This window comes from Myxocyprinus asiaticus, chromosome 23 (assembly GCF_019703515.2).
Source record: "Myxocyprinus asiaticus isolate MX2 ecotype Aquarium Trade chromosome 23, UBuf_Myxa_2, whole genome shotgun sequence".
Classification (NCBI taxonomy): domain Eukaryota; kingdom Metazoa; phylum Chordata; class Actinopteri; order Cypriniformes; family Catostomidae; genus Myxocyprinus; species Myxocyprinus asiaticus.
The window spans coordinates 28,926,404-28,951,622 of record NC_059366.1 but is presented as its reverse complement, the minus strand read 5'-3'; the positions used below and the strand labels follow the sequence as shown (position 1 = coordinate 28,951,622).

Sequence of the window (25,219 nt, the reverse complement as noted above, 5' to 3'; positions counted from 1 at the left end):
CTCAGTCGCCTACAAGATTTTTTTCATGTCTTCAACTCAATCCAACTTTTAAATGTGATATCTTTTACAAAAGTGAGCCATTTCTGTCATGAAAGTTTTTGCAAGTTCCCTCACAGACATCGAGGGTCATTAGTATACAAATAACTTCTGGTTTGTGGTCAGAGAGGGGAATTCAGATAGGCAGTGTGTTTCCAGTGCAAAGCTTCATATGAAGCCTGTACAGCCCCACCCATTGTTTTCAAAATGAAATCACTTTATTGTTGCTCAACCATATACACAAGTGCAACAGTGAGTGAAAGTCTTGGGTGCAGTTCCAAGCAACATAGCAGTCACAGTATTATTCAGAAATATTCCTGCAGGGCTAAGCAGCAGCATTCACACAGTACTGCTTTTAATTGAATTGAACTAAATTCTATTATGCAATGAATTACAGCTTCAAACTGAAATGCATTGCAGGGCTTGTGTTGTCCTGAATCAACTCAGCACAGTTAAATTGCATTTGGAAACCTGAAACCCTTTAAAGGTGCCCTCCGTATTTTTTCCTTATTAAAAAAATACTCCTAAAGAAATGTATTGCTATTTTGAAACATATGTATATGATCATGATGACTCCCATGAGATGAAGACTCCAGTCATATCAGTAACATTGTAAAAGCTGTTTTATTCTACATGGAGAGGGTCCTCTCATGGGGGCGGCCATGTTAGAAATCACATGACCAGCTCAATACTATTTGCTTAAAGTCGCCATAAAACGGAAGTTATGACCGACTTCGTTACTGTATTGTGACGTATTTCCAAATGAAACAGCGTTTCGAACGAGAAAAATTTTTTGGGCGGGGACTTGGATTACATTAGGACAAGGCTGGAGCCATTGTGCAAATACAGATGAATGTGAAACAAGCGAGTAGAAGCTAATTTGTCCATAGTTTGAATCACAGTACACTAAACATGAAGAATAAAGAACACTTACTCGAGCGGTATGTAAAAAAGAAAAAGGGAATCTATGGATAATAATTTTCATATCCGTTCCGGAGTGGAACTTCAATAAATTGCCCTTGAAGGTCTCTGCGTTGTTCTGTCTTTTCTGAGCGCTGAAGTAAATCAATTATTGTTAATTCACACATTTAATTCCGTTATTCATTTTATCTGACTCCAATTTTATATTAATCTGACTCCAATTTTAAATTGACCTCTAATTTAATCTAATTTATATTTAAGCTCTAATTAATTTCTGATCATTCTTTTAATTTAACATTTTTAGGTTATTGATTACTCTAAATCCTCTTCTATTCATTGTCCTTTTGATCTTTGGAGACTTACGCCGGCCGTTATTAAATTACATAAACCTCCCGAAAATGGATAGCCAGTTCCGTTTAGTCAGTGGTTGTAGGATTAACTAATATCGTATGGTTTGGCTTTTCTCATAACCAGACGATATTGCCGCTTAGTCACGTACATACAACTTGCTAAGACGGGCGGTGAGCAATGACAGAGTCTTTAAATGGCTTTCTCCTACCCGGTTGTCCTGAGTGATTCCTCCTATATTAAAGCTCCAGTATGGTCTACCCTGGTCTATTGAAATTCAAATACTACCTGGCTGTCCTAAGTGGTTGTCCTACCTGGTTGTCCTGAGTGGTTTAAATTCAAACTGAGAGTCTTTAAATGGCTTCCTCCTATATTAAAGCTCCAGTAATGATTTCAGAGGAATTCAGAATAAATCAAATAATAACTATTTATTTGTCAGGTAGGATACAAAACATTGTTGCAGAAATTCAAATCAAAGCCAATTTCACATGATCAGAATAAACAAGCATTACTAAAAATAAAAGACAAGTCAAAGAAACATACCTGACAAAACTACATGCAGCGGTACAGCATGGGAGATCTGCATACAGATTCCCAGAGCTTCGTGCCAACTTTCCTTAAATATCTAGACAGAATAAACATTGTGTACCACATGGTATTATCCTATGGACAATGAGGATTTGGGGGTGAATGGGTTCTTGACTTCCTGGGGTTTAACCTTGTTAACATACAGGAGATAATTTCAATTGTAGGTCAAGGAGGGGGAGACACCTCCAGAATTATGCAGTATTTGGCAAAGACCTTATAACTTTGTTACCATTAGTTTTATCAACATGGGAAAGAGACCACTATACCAGTCGCACAGAGACCTCTTAAATGATATCAAACACATACAGTTGCATTCTTTGTTTTCATGTTGTTATATTTTTTACATATAAATCTTATGTCTTTGTGTTGGTCCAGAGCTGTTGAAGGGGAGAAGGGGAGAGAGAAGAGGGGGCAGCAAGGTGATTTGCAATTTATCACACTGTGGTGATATTCAGGTGTAGATTTCAGCAAAAGGCGATTTGCACTTGATCACACATGGTGATATCCAGGTGTAGATTTCAGCTTTTGTTGAGAGAGTTCTATGACATTGATTCTCTCGGAGTTCTTTGACTTTTACCGGAAATGGCGCCTTTTGGTTGTAGACATTCTGGTGCCAGCCTTACAGGTATATCCAAGAAACCTCAGTCTGCAGAAAAAGAACTCCAGCGAGTTTCCTTTCGTCCAGCTTCGGCGTCAGTGTGTCTTATTTAGAAGTCATCATTCCTATGCCCTATTCCATACAAAGACAATTGCCCTCAACTGTGAGAGCTTCAGAAGGCTGAAAGGTGATAACGGTAGGTCAAAACTCAAGTGATTCTTATTGTAAAGTCTGTTTGGAGTTGACCCTAGAGCATGGATTGTGCTCCTTTAGAAGTTTCCTGCGAAGGCATGATCAGCACCAGTTAGAACACAGCCAGACATGCTAGGGGAGGGAGTGTTCTCATTCTAGAAAGCATTTGATTGGACAAAGTTCCTCATGCCATTTGTGTCATCTTGACTGTGCTTAGGTCTGTCAAGCCGGAAAAGAGATACTGCTGATTTTAAATGCTTATATCTTAAGAAAAATAATTTTGTCAGCATGTGGCATAATTTACATGTCAGCATGTAGTACACTAGCATATTGATGAACTTAAAGGGAATAAATATACACTAAAAGCAGCAAAACTTTAATTTTGATTTCATGGCAACTTTAATCTCAGTAACCGCCCTATTATTGGACACTTTCACTCATGGATTAAATTATACATGGTTTACTGTGAATAGTGAATTTCTGCAAGAGTATTTTTACCTAAAAATTACGCTGCATCCAGGCTCCTATGTGTCCTTGTAAGTAAGACAACATGAACAAAAACCTTGAAGTCACACTTCTTTCTCTTTGTGATCCACAAGTGTGTACTAATTATGACAGACTACAAAGGCCACTGAGTTTGAAATTTCAAGTGGCTGCTTTGTTCACTGTGTACATTCTATGATCTAAAGTAATCACCTAAAGGCACTGAAAATTAGATACATTATATAATTAGAAACAAATGTTTTTTAAAGGTATAGTTCACCCAAAAATGACAATTCTGTCATTGTTTGCTCACCTACTTGTTGATTCAAACCCATATGACTTTCTTGAATGGAACAGAAAAGGAGATGTTGACAGAATGTTAGCATTCTTTTCAATAAATCACTGAGGCCTAATTATGGGGCTGGACCCCCATAAAAGTTAAAGGACCCCCCATAAGGCCAAAAAAATGTAACTTTGGGGGTCTTCTGGTGTTTTATCGAAACTAGAATACTAGAAATATCAAACTAGATATTTTTTTATTATTTATTATTTTTCTTTTTTTATGTTTGCAGTGACACAACGCAACATTGTCCATTATCTGTCCCAGTTTTCATAAATAATCCAAACCAGACGTTTTTATGTCGGAAAATTCTAAACATGCCGAGTGCACCACGCGCTATTTTCTGAAGTAATTTACAGACTGTGACTGAGTGACACTGGCGGAGTGGATCTTCATTTTCACCTGACAATAATGGTAAGATATAATTCTTCTTTGATATATGATTTTTGTTACTTCTAAAGTACTAATATTAAATAATCTTTTATCTTAAATCTAAACCGTCGCTAGTGGTTAATTAATATGCACGCAGTTAAACTGCACATAGTTTTGTCGGTATTTATCTAATACTACATGTTAGCTCACAATCAAACAGTTGCTATATACTTTAAGGAGAAATATCTTTGTCTAATTATTATGCTGTGCCTTTGACGAGAGACCCTCCCTCAATATCTTTAAAGGGATAGCTAACCCAAAAATGAACATTCTCTCATCATTTACTCACCTGCATGCCATCCCAGATGTGTATGACTTTCTTTCTTCAGCAGAACACAAATGAAGATTTTTAGAAGAATATCTCAGTTTTGTAGGTCCATACAATGCAAGTGGATGGTGATCAGCACTTTAAAGCTCCAAAAATCACAGACAATCCTAATAAAAGTAATCCATATGACTCCAGTGTTTAAATCAATGTCTTATAAAGAGATATGATTGATTTGGGTGAGAAACGGATCGATATTTAAGTTCTTTTCACTATAATTGTTTACTTCTGGTCGCTGTCTAATGCATGTCCATGAGGGGATCCAATTGCCTCTCACGTGACGAAAGAGAGTTGCTATGTTCACGTGAGAACTGACACGATACAATCAGAAGTGCAGCTCGATTTGTTTACAAGAGAACGCTGTTCACAAGCTTCATTGGTTTTGCTTTCCTTCAAACATGCCAGCGAGCTTGCATCACGCGAGAGGCAGTGTAAACTGATTCCCCTCATGGACGTGCATTGGAGAGTGACCAGAAGTAAACAATTATAGTGAACAGTCCCTTTTACATTGTGCGACCCTGCGTCCTTCTGCGTGGACATTGTGTTTTGTATTTGCTATACACTATGCATCATTTAATTTCATTAACCAATTGATCTCAGTTCAGGACACATCAGGGCTGTCAGTAAAGGGTTAAAAATATCTCAGTGAAATTTGTCTTTGGGAGAAACGCCAACAAAACTACATCTGGTAAGGAACCTAATTAAGAGACTTAAATGACTCAATTCAAACAATGGTTCTGTGGAAGAAAGAAAATAATTCTGGTTTGGAACAACATGATTGCAAAGTAAATGATGACAAAAAAATTTACTTTTGGGGAACTATGCCTTAAGTTGTTTATGTTGGGATCATTTTAAAAATGATTTATGCTACATTACTAAAAAAGTGTTTGACAAACCTGTGCTACATTCTGTCTGCTGAGAAAGAGTGGTCTGCTTGATCAACCTGTTTGAATAATCATTCAAAGGCCTTGAATTGTGTAATGCTAAGAGAGCACATGAAATAATTTTCCCATGTATTGCATGGAATGAGAGCGAATGAAGTTTAGATTTACATACTGTAATATCAATACCAATTGCATGGTTATCCCTAGGATGCCCCTAGTAGCACACGTCTAATAAGTGTCCATGGCATTTGCTAATACAAATACTTTTAGCCCTAATATCAACCAATATTCTGGCACACGTTTAAATGTCTTTTTAATGCTGTACAGCACTAATGCTTTTTGAAAGCCACTCTACTACATTACTTTCTAAATATATAACATTTTCATCAGAGGATCAGATTAGTGAATAAAGCCTGTTGTCTGTGATAGCTGTTTCTTTCTCCTAAGAAGCAAAGACATGTGTTGAATGCTTGTTCCACTACACAAGCACTGCAATAGCAAAGTTCTCCCTGATCGGCACACTGCTGTAATGGCAGTTGTTGTGCCGTGAGGCCGCTGTGACAGGACAGAGGGTGTGATGGGGGGAGGGGTTTATAGAGGGGTCGTCTGGACAGACTATGGCGAGCAATGGTTTACACCAAACAAACAGGTTCAGCATGGTAGTGTGAGCACCTTTATTACAAACAAAGAGTTGTGGTTAATCCTGGATAGAAATGTTTTACAAGACCGTACCTCTTCAAAGAGAGGTGATAGCACAGTTATTGATTAACTGTCTAGTTAGTTTAAGAATTCCTAATTAAAACAGTCATCTGATGGAAATTTTTTGTTGTCTTAAAAAAAAAAAAAAGAGAACATAACATATTCAAATTCACTATGTCAGTTGTATGTCCTAAACAGCATATCCATATTTCTTACTGAAAAGATGGCATGAATAAATCCCTTGCCTGCAGGACCACATAAAGTGCTTTCTAAAACCTGAACTCACATGATTGCCTTACAATACAAAACAATACAAAAAAAACATAATAATAATAATACAGTAGTAACAATTTGTAATTTTCATTAAACATAAACATTAAATGCTAAAATGTTTTTTGACACAAGAAATCAAGATATATTGCACTGCACTAGAAGTTCCTTCTCTGGCATTATGTTACTACCTACATTCATTGTCTGCAGAGCAAAGGCAAAATGCAGTAACTACACATTTTGTCAAAATGTAGACTATGCAGGTTTTGGCTCTACTATACTCAGATTCAGAGAAAAAAAATGTCCAGTAACTACATTAAAACCAATAACTGAAGCCATTTTCTCAGCTTCAGTGTGTTTTGCCTTTGTAGGGCAGCACTGTACAGAGAAATACTCATAATAAAAAAGACATAACTGGAATTCTAAACTCTCAAATTTAGGTGTGTGTGTGGATTTGTTTTGAGTCAAACTCACAGATTTTATTATTTGTATTATTATTATTTAATTATATAAGTACGTGGGTTGTTTCCCATTTTCCATTGTTGGAGATTTGAGTTGAGCCCTGGGAAAAGGATTCATCATGATGTGGTTGTTTCTGTAAAGAGAGAGAGAAAAAAAAAAAAACATTTGAATTATTAATTTCACCACATGCTTCTTGTTTTAAGGTTCAGTTTACAGCAAGTAAGTAATGCTCTGACTTTATGCATGCCAATTCATGATCTAATAAGATAACTTACTCATAAACATCTGCATACTTCATCTTGCGGTAGAATTTTGCCAGCTTAACTGAGAAAATGATGCTGGGGATGAGGAATAGCATACACCAGCCCAAACTGAACCAAAAGGAATTCTGAAAACAGAAAAGAGACATAAAACATAGCAGTTAGACAAAATTCCAATAGTCCATTGTTAATGATTTATTATGTGGAAATCTTGTCCTCCTATAAATCTATCAGCACTCTGAAAACACAACACTGATTGAACAACTCTTACCAAAGCCGCCACAAAGTGAGTACAGATCAACTTTGCTGATCTTTCTACTGCATCAGCTGCAGTCCCACAGCGACCCACCTTCTCTGTAATCTGCCACAGAATACAACACAACAATATGAGATCAGTAACATTAGACACCTTGAATATAAAAACACAGGCCAAAATATAGTTAAATATATACCGTTTGGTTTGCCCACTGAATGTATGCCAGAAAAATTTCCAATTGACAGTCTATGAATGTCCTGCTCATCTGCAGAAATGGAGGGGTAATTATTATTATTATAATAAGACTATAATGAGTCATCATAGATTTCTTGTATGTAATACAACATTTCTACAGTAATAATCCTGACTGATTTAGCTAAATATAGCCCTTGTAAAAACTCACACTTTTCACTATTTGTGATATGTTGTAGTTCAGGACGTCCTGGGCATAGCCAACTTTCATGAGAACATTCTCCACAGTTGCCTACAAATTGAATGAAGACATTGACAGAGATAAGTAAAAATAGGTGTGTTTGTAAAGTGAGAAGATTTCACATAATTTTTTTTTTTTTTAATCAAAATAAAACATTGCTGCTTATCCACTGCTACACACACTGGTTACCAAATTGTCGTTTATGCAAGTCACGCAGAAGACAACATTATTTATACTACATACTATGGATTATACAAAGTTGCAGATCTTTGGCACTTATAATGATTCCAGTGTTTACTTACATTGATTTGTGCGGCTATTCCACTGAGATTCTTAATGGTGGAGTTCAGCTCCAGCTGCAAAGAAGAACATAATGAATGTCAGAGTAAACCAAACCAATTCATGCAAACTTGTGAAGTGTTGAGAACAAACACGTCCTTGTTGACAGCACTTTGTGATTAAAATCCTTTAATTCCTTTCATGATAATGTCACATTGAATTAAAATACAGTTTCTGGGTACTGTTTTTTTTTTGTGTTGTATTAACACACCAGCAAGGGCATAATGGTAGATGTAATCCCAGTCTGGAGGTCTCGCAGGTCTCGTGCTTCCCCACGCAGTTCATTTGTGATATTTTGGTTGCTCTGAAACACACAAGTATTTGTATGTGAGTCACCTCATTCACACTCCAGAACAGGAAGCATCAGAACAATCTAATAACATTACTTGCCTGTTCGGAAGCCAAGACATCCAAAGTTTCTGCAACTAAGTTCAAATTAGTCTCTGAAACATTAGTGATCTGAAAAATGAAAGAATAAAATATTAGAAGCTTCACCAAGATTGATACCTTCTGAAATTAGATGCTAAGGCCTATGTGTACCCTTTATTAAACTATCATTAATTTGCTTTTTTGTTTTTATTTTTGCTACTGTACTGTGCTGTACTGCTTACTTGCTGCATGATGCTGCTAAAGTTCATAGTGCTTGCGCTACCAGAGAAGTTGCGTAGCTGGGACTTTATCTCCGGAGTGAGGATTGTGATATTTGCTATGTTGATTTGAGTCTTGTCAAAGGTCTGATAGATCTGCCCAGTGTACTGTTGAGAGAATCAGCAGGTTGAGCTGTTATTAGTGTCCGATAAGTGAAAAATGATAAAAGATTCAGCAATTATTTTGATAGGTCAGCACTGAGAAAAGTAAAAGTGTAATTTCTTACCTGTGAAATATTTAAAATACTATTTAGGTCAATAAGCTCATTCAGATGAAGTGTGGTCCATAAAGGCTTATTCATTTTGCAATCACTGGAAATAAGACATTGACATAATTTACATAATATTTTGCACTGCCTTACAGCACCTTATTATTTGTTGTATTATTTATGTCTTTTTTTTTTTTTTCATTATTTGTTGTACTTTTGTAAGTTATTATACTTTTATTTATTTTGTATGTCTTTTTACATGTATCTCTTTTATTTATAACTTTTTAATATGCTTAATATACTATACTGTTTATTGTACACAAAGAACAATACTATAATGACAATACATTTTTTAAATATTATTAATATATTTATTATAAAAAAAATAATGCAGATATGACAATCATTAGTTATGCTGCCTTGTGTGACTTACTTGTACACATTAACAATTGTCAGGTTTGTCTTCAAATTCAGAGTACTAGCCAAGTCAAATCCTTGGATCAGCCCTGGAGTATCAACAATCTTATAAAACACACACACATAAGCTATTTATTAATCATATAACTTAGTATTATGTACAATATGAAGGTTACACCATAATGTGGGAAGAGAGACTAATCTCTTGGCAATAGAACAAAGCTGTACTGACAAAATGAGACATTATTGCTGGCAATACCTTGATGAGTTCATTGTTCTCCCATGGTTTACAGACAAGGCTGTAAGTATTTCCTCCTACTACGAAAAGTATCAGCACCACTATCATAAAGATCCAAGAGACCAGGAAGCTGAAAGCTACTCCTCTAAATGGACACATGAGGAAATAAGCTACAATTATCTGTTTTTATTGCACTGTATATCACAATGGAAAGCACTGTAACAGGGTAGTTGACATCAATTACCTTTGGGAAATACTTTTTATATGGCCTACGACATGACATTTTAAACTCCATTTAAAGCTATTTTAAACCACATTTTGCCCATTATTTTATAATTATCAAGCATGCAGCTTTTATTACCTCACATTAATTGAGAGACTTTATGGAATATTTGTACTTTTCATTATATCACACAAAACCCTTTGATGCATACCTCGGGTCTTTAGTGACCTGGGACCTCATTCCACCCCCTATACCTCATCCATTTTTTGGAGTTATGCCCCCACCTTTATTATTCCTCAATCTTTGTCTTCTGAATAGTGGGGGAAAAAAGGGCAAAAATTGCAAAACATATATTTCTTATAACTGCATGATTACCAAAAGTATGTATGGTCATTAAAGACCCGAGATTTGTAAGAGTGTTTTTTGCGCTTCCATAAATCATATTTTTATGATTGTTTCAAATATATATGAATTTACTATAACAGAATTTATTTATTTATTTTTATTTTTTTTATTTTTTGTTAATTACAAGACAAGTGAGCACTATATTCATACAAAAAACTACTATATCACATTGATTTTCTGTGTGACAGTGGTGAATTATCAGAATTCCATATGCATGTACACATAATGTATTATACATGCTATTTCTTACTTAAGGTGGCACTGATGTTTTAGTGATTTACTTTATTTACATTTTAAATTGCTATTTGACGAAGAAGCAATGTGGAAGTAAACTATAGCAAGTGTAACACAAGAACAGTATGATTTGGCTATTGTCATTTGGGTGTACTACTAAAATGATGTAAGTTGTGCATCCACTGTATTTTCACTCAAAAAGTGCCTGAGAAAATACATACAGTATGTGTGGTTTATGTGTTATGGGTAGCTCAATATGTATTTGACAGCCAGTTGTGTCTCACGAAATTTCAGTGTGGAAGTAATGAATTCTGTTCTAGATCTTATTATTTTCTAATTGTCTGACTTTTTTTTTTTTTTATTTGACACTATCTGGCCATTTTTCACTGTACTGTAGATCCATCAGTGATAGATATACATGCTGGGTCTTTAAAGACCCGAGGTATGTAATAATGTTTGGGAAAACACCCATGCATTTAAGGATTAAAATAAACTAGCAAAGGCAAGAAGGTGATTACAAATGGTGAAAAATTTAAAAAGAAATGGTGGGCAGGTACTGAACCTAAGACAAAAACTTTTCCTCATACACATATACATTTTAACCTAAAATCTTGATGTTGATAACAGTTTTTTGTTATACAAACACAAATGTCCAGGGGAGTTTGTACTCACATCATGAAGAATATTCCTCCACAGTTGGATGTGCAGGAGCGCTCGGTGGGGTTATCTTTGGGCTGTAGTCCAACCGGACCCAGCAGCAGACCCAACAAATTACACACCACCACCAGCAAGATCAGACAGCTCAGAATCAATCCAACAGCCCGGCTATTAAATAATAATAATAATAATAATAATAATAATTTTTACTTTGAATGGGAGATATTGATGGGAAACACACAAACTTGCCAATAACACACAGAATCATGCTAAATTAAGGATTAAAAATAGTGAGGAAATTACCTGATTTTACTTGACAGCTCAAACTGTGGAGAATAATTAGAAATAGATTCCTGCACGTCAGTTAATGGGCCTGAGATATTCTTCAGTGCATCAAGAGGAAGGTCTTTAGATATGCCTGAGATCTGGATTTTTAATTTTTCAAGCTCCAATAGAGCCACTTTTAAGAGCAAAAGATATGACATTAACAACTAGATTGATTAGTAAATTATAAAGACATACAATATACCTACATTTATCTATACATAACCCTTAAGTGAATAAACATTCATGGGTTCAGATGGTGATATCAAATGAAATGCAACACTATCACAGTGGTTGTTTGGTTGCCAGAAAGCTTTACATACAGTATAATATACGAGCAGTATTAATGCAAACAACAATTTATCAAGGTCACCTAACAACACATACTTACTCTGCACACTTTGCCTGGTCTCATTTCTCACCTTCTGTGGAATGCTGTCAGTGAAGTCTCTCCCCTGGGAAACAGTAATGTATAACATTGACCAAATTGTATATTATATATGGAATATATACAATTATATATACATACAAATATTGGACCATAGTGGGGTCCAAAAGTGTCAGACCACTAGTGAAAATTCTTCTATTTTGCATTAGTTTCTAATTTATCATAATTTTGTTGTTACAAGTTACCATTTGACTAAAAAGTTTAATTGAAAAATTCCATGGTCCATTTTTAATGGCACTGGCATGGACTCCAAAAAACTGATGATCCTTGTTAAATAGCTAGATTTAACATGGTTAACATGGTCAATGTCAAAACGGTGCTTACATTTGCTTAGTTATCTAGAGGATCTTAAAAATGTCTTTGTTTTTATTTTTTTTACTATCCTAAAATTTGATTTTAACTTCCTGGTTTAATGGGAAAAAAGTCCCAGATTTACAGTGTGGTCTCAGACTTTTAGATCCCACTATATACATTATATTTATGTACGAAAAGCTAAAATTGTACTTCTAGAGCAAAACTGAGCAGATTTATGTATTTTATTTATGTATTTAGGTGAATAATACCCCATAAAGAAAGTGCACCGATGTGAAATTTTATCCTTGTGAGAAAAAAAACTAAACAAACAAAACAAAATTGTCATTTCAGTTTCCTGTTTTGACTAAATTGCCTGCACCTTATTTGCCTGTCCAATAACGTCAGCATTCTCTGCCTTGTTCACAGCAGACCTCAGGTCATTTTGATCAGGAAACTGCCCACAAAAAACAAAAAAAGCAAACAAAACATAAAAACAAATTCAAATGTCATGAAATGTGCGTGTATCCAACTTGCATTTAAGTTGTCAAAGAAGATCCCCTGCTGAAAAGTTTTCAGTTTTCCATGCTGGTTTAGCTGGTGGACCAGAAAAGCCAAGTTGTTCCCCACCAATACTTAGTCTGTGAACTGGCTGAGCTTGTTAAGTAGCCTGGTTTGGACACCAGCAAACCAGCATCCCATACTGGAAATCAGCATCAAATGATCAACATATGCTGGTCTTTTCAGCAGGGGAACCATCAAGGTTACATTACATATCACGCATTGTTTTAAGTATGGCCCACATTTAACTACAGAGGGCACTACTGGTTATACACAAACACAATAACAGTGACATATTCTTATTTTTCTCCACAACAGAAAGCTTGTTTATATGGAAACCTTTTTTAGTAAGAGTTAGGTTTCCAAGAGAAGTAGCTGGCAAACACTGATATGTTATACTCCTTATTGTTTGTGTTCCTATATGTTCCTGCTTCCCATCAATGGGAGCATCTGAGCTTTTGTGTGCCACAGCTGAGCAGGTTATACAACTTGCTCCTCTTAAGTTTGAATAAAATGTGTGGTAACCATGTAATATAAGCCAGTACATTATTGCACTTATTGTGTGGGTTTTATAATCCTACTTATAATGTTCCCATGCAGGAAAATTGATGTAGAACTTACTGTGCTCTAAAAGCAGACCTGAGACTACAGCTACAACATGTCTATAGCTTCAAAGAGGGGGAGGATAATTGTTCAACAGTCCTCCCATGCTTGTCTTAATTTGCTCTTAATGTTCAACCTGAAACTATCAGAAAGACTGAAGTGGAATCGGAATAATAAAGATGCCATGCCTCACTGAGTGGCATTATAGAATTCCCATATGAGCTTTTTACTGGTTTGTGCCCATGATGACAGTTCTGGTTTAGCTTACATCAAGATTTACATCCACAGATAGTTTGTCCAGTTCTGGCTGAAGGGAAGTGCAGTTTACACAATCTGACTTGTGTAGAGTGGTATTAATGCGCTGCGACAATGCAGATAAATTAACAGTTAGCTCATCCACCTTTGGTTTCAGCTGCTCCAAAGTCTTATTAAACTGCAGCAGTCCAACACTGGTGCTGTTTATCACTGTAATAGAGACATACATAAAGAACATTTACAAAAAAAAATCAACTGATTAATGGATGCTTAAAAAAGAGGGCTTCAGGGACAAAGGTTTAACCATGCATCAGGGTCAGGTTCCAAATAAGGTTATGGGCAAAAAGGGCACCAAATTTGACAAAATTTCCCCAGGTATTAAAAATGTGTGGCCTTGCTGTGAATATGTTTGTTTGTTTTTTTGTTTTGTTTTTTACATTTGATATATTGAGTACAATGTTATTAAAAAAAAAAAAACAAAAAAAAAAATATCTCTAATAATGTCTAATTAATTTAGTAATATCTAAATTGACTGGTTTTATCTCAAAAATGTCAAAAATATTATTTAATCTAATTTAAACAATCTGACAAATTAGGTTGCACTAAGAATAGTAGTTTGTATGGATTAGATCAAGTAGAAATAGATCTTTGAGGTAACAATTACAGGTTACCATGTGGTAATAATGGATTAAGCACCTCTGCAGACACTATAACAACCTGTTGCTGTCAGATATCTGTATTCACTCAGAGAAGATGTGTGTTGTAGATTTCTTATGTAATATGAAGTGGTTAACCAATTTAAAATCAACTAGGAAAATGTTGATCGCGAAGAAAACATGAAGAAAAACAACTGCAAAACCTGCAACAGCGATAATATCAAATCCACTGTGACAGTACCGTGTAGAGCTGCAGTTTATAGTGTTAGAAAATCTTCTGCATTAATTAGAGCTACCTTTTCTATTTGATGTTGATTTGATTTTATAGGTCATAACAGCCATAATTGTTCAGATTGAGAATGTATGTCAAATGATTTAATTAAATGACTTGAAATAAATGAAGGGCAAATAATTAAAAAGGGTTCATCAATGGCACTGCCATGCATACATATACTGTAACTAGTGCAAGTACAACCCCTCCTAACATTTTTATTGAAGATCTGTACACAGTCCTAATAGCCTAATTCATAGCCACATTATGCCTCACACCGAGAATACCTATAGGAAAACTGCAATGCTAATTTTGCTGATTACAAACATAATTACTGGTGGAATTAGAGCTCATCAAAGAGAGGGGTTGTGCTGGGTGGACAGCTGTATTGTTTAATGTGTCCGCACATATGTACCTTGAGCTATTTCGGTAATGGAGTTCAGTGCTGGGTTAAGGGGACCTTCAAGACCATTCTGGATCAATTTGCCAAGCAAAGGCCCAATTTCTATTAGACAAAAATGACACTTATTCAGTTTGAGATCAGTATAAAACAAACATAGCTTAGCATTCAGGGTATGAAAAGAAAAACAAATGGGTCTTGAGGGGTATGAGACGTACCATTTAAGTTATATTTGACCTTATCCATGGTCTTGGAGCTCTCATCCATCACTTGTTGGATTTGCTGTTGTGAAACAGAAAGTTTAAGTCTTACACTTTGTGTGTAATTTACATATATTTGATATTCAGTCATATTCAGCACTGTTTTTTATAATTTGATATGCATTTAATTTTAGTTGTTAAGATAAAATGTCCTTGCACAAAGTTTATTACAGGAACAAAAGGTTTCAAGAAAAGTCCACAATATATAAACATGATGTGTAACATAACTTTATCATCCAAAATTCAATACCTTTGGAACAGAGGCAAGATAGCCTTTGAGATGTTCCAATATGTTGTTGACTTCACTGGAGCTGTGCATCACAGTCTCTGAAGTGTATGTACTGCCAAGGAACATGCAAACATTTCCAGCCCTGCACAGTAATTCATATGAATAATATAAAATTATATAGTAATTAATAATACAAATAACAATTAATATAGTTACAATTATATTTTGATAAATGAAAATAGAATATTATTAATAGAATATTATTATATTATAAATAGTTGACAGTCAAATAATTATTTTATTGATCAGACAGAAGGGTGTTCATCAGCAACAGAGCAGAATTAGTATTTGTTAAAAGTTTAGAATCTGTAAGTAGTGTGTTAGCCATCAAAAATACTAAAATAGCACAGTAAGATTTGGCTTAAATCAAGTCAAACTGGTGCTTACATAATTAGTGTAGTGATGAAAAATGTGGACCAATAAAAGCTTTTCCGCTTGCAATGGATTCTCGCTTTCTGTTCCTGGTACATGCGGCCCCCACAGTTACCACAGCAACGACAGCAGGCAAAGATTAGGCCAGTTAGTGGCATGAGGACGATGTAGAGAATCCCAATGGCCACGCAGACCAAGAAACCTATCTCGTATCGCAAAACCTGGCCATTAGTGAAAGAGGTTATTAATAGAGGGTGAATTGACTCCAAGCTATACTGTATTTTACATTAAATACATAAGGATAAGATGGATTGAAAAACATTCTTGATGACTCATACATGCATGTTCATGTGCTTTGTTTTAATGTGTACCCATACTGATGATTTGTGATCAAAGAAGCCATTAAATTTGACTGGCAAATAGTCAGTGTTGACACAACACAGTACACCTGTGTTGACATCATCTGTCTATAGTAATCATTTCCTGAGCAATTTGTCCTAGTACAGACACGTACTGTATATTGTATATATACATTGTCTTACCATCATGACAGCGTTATTCTGAGAATTTAACAGAACTCCCCTTTCTTTAATAAGCATGAAGCTATTTGTGATACGTTAACAATTTTCAGAAAAACAAAGTTACATATTTAAGTTATATTCCTTAGGGGTTTCCACTCTCCTGTCCATTGCCAGCTACATCTGATTAAGAAAATCCATCCTAAAAATAACTAATCATCAGTCCTGCTATGGTACTATAATTTATTTTTAAATTAACTAGAGAGAGAGAGCCCAGAAATTGATCCATGTGTGTCTTAATCATAATGATATTCTGATGCTTAGGAAAGTAACAGATCTATTGCATGAATATGACCAAGAATAATAAAGGAATACAATGTGGACTGTGCTATTAATTAATATACAGGTTTGACTTTTAAATACAGTTATGACCCATTACATACCTCTTTAACTGTGTCTCCTTGTGTGATTACACTTTTGTCTTGTATCATTCTAACCACCAGATCTACAGGGAACAAAAATGCCATTAAATCATGTGCATTTCTTTTTCACATTCATTTACCTAACACAAAGTAAACAGTGTTCAAGCATTTTGATTTTGCCCTAGGAGTATCTGAGGTAAGGAATGATGATATGCCCAATGCCTTTTTCTGTACAACACGCAGTGATATCATTTGTTTTTTGTTCTTCATGCCTAATCTCTTAAATTGTTCTAAATAGTTGCTGATGTGAAGCTAGTAGGCATTGTAATAAAAGACTTTACTGAAGCAAAAGTAGAACAGTAAATGAATAGAAGTACATCATCACTGGAACAACATTGACTTGTTTCTATGGAGTAATATTATATTCTATTGTTAAAGCAATTCGAAAAGTTGGGTGGACACGTGAAGGCATGGATCTTTGAAAAATAATGATTGTCTATAAATCTATCTAGTGGGGAGGGTGGCATGTAGATACGTAGATCAAAAAGAAATTGCTTACATTTTGGGAACGGCTTTAAACTTTATGAAGTCTGCAGTGTGAATAAGCTTCTCTCATCTTACAAGTTATTTCCTTCTCAGGAAAGAATGATTAACTGAAATGTTAGCCTGTTCATTTGAAATCCATCTAGATTATGATTAAGAGGTGCACAGCAATAACACATTTAGTTGTAAACAAATGACTTTGGAAGGCAAGGGGAGGCCATTCAAATCTTGAATGATTGGACATTTGAATGGTATTTGCAGAGTGGTATTGCTTCTGAAAATTAACTAAGTGCTTTTATTCCATCTGAATGAACACCATGTAGACAACAAACCTGGCCTATTACCCTCCACTAATGAGCCTAATATAAATGTGTTGATGAGCACATGTAACAAATCCCATTCATGACAGACTACACTGCATGTAAACATAATTTCCAACTAGCTTTTGTAATTCGTATTGAATACTTTTTTGTCGAACATGTAGCCAGAGACAACATCTACTAACAAATGAATGGTTAACTCACCTTTAGGAAAAGGATTGGGTTGGACAGAGCTCAGGAAAGAATTTACAATAGGAGATATAAAGGCGCTATTGAAGGTCAGTTGGGAAGCTGTTAAATTTGGACTTTGTAGCTCTGTTCTCACTGTTTCTATTGGACATGAGGGCTGCACACTCCCACTTGGCAAAGGAAGCAGCAGCAAAACGCAGCTCCAAATGACAGCCCCAAACTCCAGCCCTTTCATTCTAGATCCCATCTTGATTACTAGTCAATGGCAATGGGCTTCCAGCTCATGTCTCTATTCCTGTGGCTGTTAAAGTTCACCTATGAGACCATAATGAATGTCACAATCACAAAATACAGGTATGACATTCGCAAAACAAAACAACAACTATAGTTTATTTTGTTTAACCCTCATGTTCTGTTTGGGGTCTGAGAGACTCCAAGGCCTTTTTGACATCTCAAAAAACATGCTTAACATTGAACAGGTTAATACTTGACTTTTTATGCGAACTGATTATTAACAAAATTGTGTAACCCTTTACACAAATTTTGCATATGCTAACATTAACATAACCCATTGGTAAACATCAACAAAGAACAATACTTCTACAGCATTTATAAAAAAAATATAAAAAAATAAATAAAAACATTTTTAAATCTGCATATAGTAATAAACTGAAAGAAATGTCAACTTAAAAATGTGCTTCATGTGGTAACATCTACATTAACTAGTTTGAAGTCAAAAATATTATTTAACATTACTGAATCAACTTTACTACATTCAAGTAAACAAACAAAACTTAAGTGTAAGATCAGGTAGAAATAGCTCCTTAAGGTAACAATTGGAAGTTATCACTTGTTTACAGTGTAAATTTTTAACATTTATAGTTGTATAAATTAACATTACGTAATGCATTACACTGTAAACCCTAATATTGTAATTAATGGAAAAATTAAAGGTGCACGCTGTAATTTTTTGTTTGTGTCATCTTGGACTTACAGTGACACCTAGAAGCAGCATCATTCAAAATCAAGTTTTCAGTTACAGATGCCATTATAGAAATTCACTATTCACAATCAGCCATGATTAATTTAATCCAATAGTGAAAGTGTCCAATAACAAGACGGTTACTGTGATTAAGCGAGTAGTATTCAGCTGATCATGTGATTCAAAAATGGCATTCCCCATGAGGGCGCCCCTGCCCCATGTAGAATAAAACAGCTTTTATAAGGTTACTGATATATGACTAGAGTCCTCATCTCATGTGAGTGGTCATTATTTTATACACATGTTTCAAAATTACAATTCATTTCTTTAGGAGTAAAACTTTTTTAACGGGGAAAAAAGTGCACCTTTAAGTTGTCTTAATTCAACATTACTTGAAATGTCAGGTTTTGGGCTCATAACTCAAATATCTCTGTTCATTGATTTATTTATCTTAAAAATCTATAGGCTTAAGATTTTAAGTGTTAATAACTCAAACGATTGAGAACAAAATTGAGGACATGGGGAATACCCATTAATTATTTGGAATTATTTCCTTGATGAAAGGGAATTTATCGGGGCATTTAAATAATTGTTATTAAGAATTTCTTAAGGTTTTAGCTCTTTTGCAGTATGCTGTTTTGTTGCAAATAGCTGTTTCATACGATGACAAAATGAGGGTGATCTGTGTGCCTTTTGGTCAAGTTGAACCCTGTTAACTCTCTTTCACTTCATCTTAGGCATGTGCAGACAGAGCACAGGTTTATATGCAGTTCAGTGGAGGATTAAGTTTATTTATTAACTAACTAAAAATCAAATATAATCTTCTTTATTTGAGCTGTTATTGTATGATCTAAATTTGAATAAATTCAACTAAAATTATTAAGTACAAACAACATTTAAATAACAGATCTGAGTCTGAGGTCAAATCTGAGATCTAATTGCACCTAGTTACCTTAACTAAAATAGTAAAGATTATTCTACAATATATGAACACCAAGTTAAGTGAACTTAATTACACAAGATCTGGAAATGCCATTCCTTAATTCAATTAAAGGGAAAGAGTTTACTCAATCAATTGAGCAAAAGTCAATGTATTGGATTTTTCAGTGCATGATCTAACAAAGCAAAATGTTATATTTATAACCAAGACCAAGATTAATAAATGCTGTTAAAATGATTGCTCTTAGTTATCTCATGATACCTAATTTATCAAATAAAGTTAACGAATACAATCTTATTGTAAAATGTTACCCAAAATTGTAACTTTGTTACATTACCCTAGACATACATGATGAAATGAAATTAATTTTAACATGACTTTCTCATTGGTGTACACACAATATAACAGTTCACTTCTGCCAATTGTCTATTGAGATTTGTTTTATTGTATTTTTCTATGATGAGTTTTAGTTTTACATATAAATCTTTGGGGTCTCTGGGGCCCAAATATAAAGACTGTAAAGTTTTCTCAACAGAACACATGGATTAATTAATCACTGTTCCTCAAACTAAAAAGATATGTTTTGCATTAGAACAGAAATCACCAGAAGCACATATGACCATTGTGTTGTATGGTAATTATAGAAAGAGGAACAGAAGAATATCCCAGCCTGTACTTACTGTATGTCCTGAAACACATCATTCTAACTCAAAAATGAAGTTGGGGAAAGAGCAGACTGTCGGAATGAAAACTCCACATCCTCTGAAAGCTGCAAAGCATATATGTTGGATAGCTTAAAACCACCTTTAAACTCATTTTACAACTTCAAACAGAAGCAGAACTCTCTATGCAACTGCTCTTTACGACAGTCGTCAAAATATGAACAGACAGGTCATTGCTGACATCAAATGTATCAGCGTGACTTAGGCATAAACTGACCTTTTGTTTACATAAAAACAGTAACCCGAGAACAAAATAAAAGGGAAGCAAGAGAGAAGAGAGAGATCATATTGCTCAGGGCACACACAAAACCCCCTGTAGAACAATACCTGTTGCCACTAGAAATTCTTCCAGCTATTGTTGAATTTGTTCTCCTTAGCCCAGTTCGAACGTGGCAAGATCCAGTGACTGACCTTTCTCTCTCAGAGAAACCTGGTGTCAACTATGAAGCTGTATTGACTGAAGCAATCAAAGAGTGAGAGACACTAAGACTAAAAGAGGGAGGGAGAGGGAGGGAGGGAGGGAGGCTCATAGTGAACTAGAAAGAATGGTCAGTTTTTGGAAAGGAAGTAAAGACAAACAGAGGTAGGGGGTTGACAGAAGGGAGGGTGACAACATTTGATTCATTTTGTTATTTTTTAAAAAGAGAAAGGGTTTCTTTTAAAGGAGATCTTTTTGTTGTTGTTGTTAAATTTACCTTGAGTGAACAAAGACAAATTTTACCTGAAATTACTGATGACAGTGAACAAACAACCTTAAGGGCAGAGGAACAAACAAATAAACTCTTCTCTTAACCCTATCAGTGATTCCTAAATAGGGGTGCAAGAATTAAGATTTTGCTTGGTTAACCCAGTAAAACAAAATTTACAACATGTATTGTAATAAAAGGACTACTTTTTAAAATGTGCATTGTGTGTCTTTATATTATGTGAATTTAATCATATTGATGATAACGCTAAAATATATCCAGTATATATTAAAAGTGAAAAGGAACACACTTCTGGTTTAGTGTCAATGAAGGGGTATATGAGCCTTGTTGATGGGGCTGAGGGTGCTTAAAACAAAACAGGTTGAGAAACACTGATGACAGTGTAAGAGAAATGTAAAGACAAATCTCCAGCAGTTTCTTTCTACAATAAACAGAATTTGGATTGAAAACTCCAAAGCACGGAATTATATTGTTCAGCTTAATGTACAATGATGACTTTTTACATTTTTAATTCATATGTTCCTGTTTGAACTCTTACAAATGAAAACATTTATTTATCAAGGCATATTCTTAAACAGTTTCCTTATTGTTTCTGATAACTGTCCACATAATCCAAGGTCCATACTTCCTGGTGATACATCACCTTGTAAGCAAACATTGCTTCAACTGTAAAGTACAACACAAAAAAAGTGATTCACATCCCAAACTATTTGCAAAGAATCAAGTTATGTTCGGAATATGCTGTGCCAACAACCCTTGAGCACTGACTTAAAGCTGTCCACTTATTTCTAATCAGACATCCTATGAAAGCTACAGATTGTGGGTGGTTTTAAGAAGGTTTCTCATCCTAATGTTATTTTGACTGTTGCTGTGCATGTTTTAGCCACGTACCACGCATAATAGATGTGAAAACTTGTTTTATTGGTACCATACATCAGTTGTCAATGGCAGACACTATAGGCAAATATATATTCATAAAACCACTAACAAATTAGCTCGAAAGGACAGAAAAGAGCACACCTGTGTTTGTGGCTGATTTAGTAAATGAACCTAAAATAGCACTGTATGTTATGAGTGACAGCAATGAGAGAAATTAATTTAGGATTTGTATGATGTTGCCAGAAAACCAGGGTGAAAATGTTACAATTTGCTAGTTAAATTTAGACCATGCAATGGAGTGCCCTCTGGTGTTTTAAAACCCAATAGACTGTAAGCTGAAGGTAGCCTCTCGGAATTAGTGATCAGGATTGTTTTTACATTATCTAAAGCTTAATAAGGATTCTTATGGATTCACTGAATTTTATATAACATTTTAGGCAAACATAACATAAAATGTTATGAACAAAGGAAACATTAAATACACAGTAACATTCTGTCTTGATATATAATGCAATGGTAAAGCCTTGTACATTGACTTATAAACTATAATCTACCTTAGGTGAAAGGTAGTTGTACCTTTAATGCATCTAAAAAAACTTGTTTTGAAATTAGAGTTTTAGCTTTACTTTTGACATGTGACAGATTCTTTAGCAAAGGGTGAAGGGAACAGGGTTTCTAAAGAAGAGTAAATAGAATTACACTCATACAGAACTTGGCTAAAAATCTTAAATATACAATCACAAATACATAAAACGATGGAAAAACAAAATTTTTACATAAATGTGTTGTTTAAAGGATCTTGCTCCTTGGTCTGTAGCATTAGGGGAGAAAAATTCCTGGAATGCTAAGTATATACCACAATTTCTCAGAAAGGGATGCTTTCCTAGACTTTTAAAGCAAACTAATCATTGTGAATGACTGGGTTTATACAAAGTCATTGGGCTTGTTCTGTTCTTTTCAATAAGCTAAAAAACTCTTAGAAAACAAAATGTTCATTGCTACGGTCTGGACAAAATGTGCCACCAGCCGTTGTACTAACAGTGTAGGATTTAGATCTGCAAACAATGAGACCAATACAGCTGCAGCAGCTAATGTCTGATACATGCGGTCCCCAGACATACATGCTATGATCATGTACAGTAATCTCATTTTTTAATGACAATTTAAACAGAAACAGATAGACAGTTAGGTGTAAAGCTTAGAGCAAAGTTGCATCTACTTATAATAATATTGATAACAATACCAATACAAAATTTGTTATTTTTCATTGAAAGCATTTTCCAGTTAAAGATTATCAATTTATGTTTTAATAAGAACAAAATTCATCATAATTTTATAAGAAAAATAGATCCAAAATACAGTGACAAGAGTGCAAAGGATATTTAGAGTTTTTGTTGCTTGCTTATTTTCTCCTTAGAAATCGTTATAAAAATAAAAAACAAAATGCAAAAAAAAAACAAAAAAAAAAAAAAAAAAAAAAAAAAGGACAAATAAAACACTTCTCTTAAGTCTGGCTTCATAGTCATGCAAGTTCTCCATGACCATTTTGGGCATGACCAAACTCAAGACCCTCAATGCTTTACACTTTATTTAGTTTTACTTTAAGGACTTTACGTAGTGGTTCTCAACTCCGGTCCTCAAGCTCCGGAACTGTACAGGTTTTTGTTCCAACCAGGTCCTACAAAACAAATAATTTAGTTTTTAAAAATAGAGCGTTGGGTTTGAATCTGAGGTGCACACAATGGTCATATCACTAAACGGTTAGATAAAAGTGATTCTTTCCTGTCAAGTGAGCACAACAGAAACAGCCATGCGTTTCAAAAGCACAGCACGCACAGACAGAGACCCGAGGTTGGAACAATAACCCGACACGGCTGCCTTCACTAAGCCAATAGAGTCAAGGCTCTACAAGGTCAAATGGGCCAGACACATAACTGATGGTATGAAAACGTCTCTCAAACAAAAGATTCAACAAAACGCCATGTCTGATGGTGACAGAGCAGGATGATGAGGTGTTGGCCAATTGAGGACTCATCAAGGCAGAAGACTATGACAAGAAAGCCGGCTTTAAGAACTGTCATGCGAGTGCCGGTTTAAACAAAGGTGCAAATGTCCTCCGACAGCTATCAGCCCTTCACTAGCCCCTAATGCTTCTACTGGGATGACTGTGAGGTGGGGTTGTCATTTTTGCTCTCCTGGCTGGAGGGAGCTTTGCTGTTCCAGGGGCTGTTGGTGCCCAGGGCTGGGGAACTGTTGAAACTGTCCTCGTCGTCGATGCCATTGGCCGCATCAAACTGTGTGTTCTCCAGCCGTGTGATCAGCCGCTCATCCTCATCCCCGAACTCCCCTCCCATCAGTGTGGGCTCTCCCACCACCATCACGTCCTGCAGGGGACAGGAAGGGGCGCAAAAATTATCCCCGCAAGCCGGGGGTGCTCCGTGGGGGACGCAGTAGCTTTCAACACCACATCGCAACTGCAGAAGGCACTGAGGAACTAGACCTCCACTATTCTGCCCGCTATAAGACACTTGAGCCCAAATCGTGAAGCCCAGCACAGTTCACCAGCCACAGGAACTTAAACCTTCAAGAAGTGCTGTATGTGAAAAGGCTAAGTTCAGTCATTGGGGAACCACACTAAACAGCTCTACCATAGTGAAAAGATCAGCGGTGGGCATCCCGGATCCTTGAGTGCCGCACGGGTTCATTCCACCTCGGGTCTCTAGTATTGGCCACGTCTCTGGAGCTCAGAACACCCTACCCCAACAGGCTTTAACAGACATCACAAAAAGCCACAGACCTGCGGCCCTAAAGGACCAGGGACTGCCCAGCATTGGATCATGTCCACTTGTCTCTAGGTTGGGTCTGTCTTCCTATTATTATTCGTAATCTTTAGTAGGACAATAAAAGCCTCTCTCACTTTCACCCCTCCACCCGTAACCCAGCTGAAAATGGACATCAAAATGAGATGCTTACAGGTACCTGGCTGGCGAGCGCGAAACTGCTGGCTGGACTTTTCTTTTTACTGTTGCTGTTGTTTCCCCCTCCTGAACTCATGGTGCTGCCACCAGACATTTTTCGTTTCCTTCGTTTGTTGGGAGCTTGTCTCGCAGGCTCAGCTGGAGAAGGAGCAGAAGACATCATATCTGAAACTCACAAGGTGAACACATAGGACATTTGTGGATATTTGATTAAAGTCTGATAAAACTGGCCTGTTTCTCACCTGGTGGGGCCACCATCCTCTGCCATTTCTGAAAAAGGCAGGTTTTAAGGCAGTCTCGTGGGCTGAGACTGTACGTCTTATGTCTGGACATCAACTCCTGCATGGGCTCCAGGATTACACAAAGCTGTAGGAAAGATAAAAACAACGGGTT

At 35.7% G+C, this 25,219-nt stretch overlaps 2 protein-coding genes across 15 annotated transcripts in view; both read right to left on the bottom strand.

Annotated features, from left to right (window-relative positions):
• Positions 1 to 5,806: 5,806 nt before the first annotated feature.
• On the bottom strand, positions 5,807 to 20,940 carry LOC127413821 (prominin-1-A-like). The gene is made up of 25 exons (XM_051651248.1): positions 20,590 to 20,940; positions 20,221 to 20,309; positions 17,634 to 17,933; positions 16,588 to 16,649; positions 15,642 to 15,847; positions 15,216 to 15,336; positions 14,924 to 14,987; positions 14,721 to 14,810; positions 13,392 to 13,588; positions 12,342 to 12,416; positions 11,612 to 11,675; positions 11,200 to 11,356; positions 10,912 to 11,064; positions 9,399 to 9,522; positions 9,156 to 9,244; positions 8,741 to 8,825; positions 8,478 to 8,621; positions 8,257 to 8,325; positions 8,078 to 8,170; positions 7,830 to 7,883; positions 7,498 to 7,578; positions 7,291 to 7,359; positions 7,110 to 7,199; positions 6,854 to 6,966; positions 5,807 to 6,711 (listed from the first exon to the last, which is right to left on the bottom strand). Exons 3-25 carry the CDS (start codon positions 17,863 to 17,865, stop codon positions 6,618 to 6,620), a joined length of 2,526 nt encoding a protein of 841 aa, XP_051507208.1. The 5' UTR covers positions 17,866 to 17,933; positions 20,221 to 20,309; positions 20,590 to 20,940; the 3' UTR covers positions 5,807 to 6,617.
• Positions 20,941 to 21,871: 931 nt separating this feature from the next.
• LOC127413822 (LIM domain-binding protein 1-A-like) overlaps positions 21,872 to 25,219 on the bottom strand; it is a 28,123-nt gene continuing 24,775 nt past the window's right edge. For 4 of the 14 annotated variants that reach the window (XM_051651249.1, XM_051651250.1, XM_051651251.1 and 1 more), the window contains 3 exons: positions 25,069 to 25,192; positions 24,822 to 24,991; positions 21,872 to 24,232 (listed from right to left, as the gene is read on the bottom strand). In XM_051651249.1, the coding sequence (XP_051507209.1) occupies positions 24,002 to 24,232; positions 24,822 to 24,991; positions 25,069 to 25,192 (525 nt within the window). In that variant the 3' untranslated portion in view covers positions 21,872 to 24,001. The remainder of the gene's footprint in view (positions 24,233 to 24,821; positions 24,992 to 25,068; positions 25,193 to 25,219) is intronic. The other 10 variants (XM_051651264.1, XM_051651252.1, XM_051651254.1 and 7 more) reach the window with 7 other exon arrangements.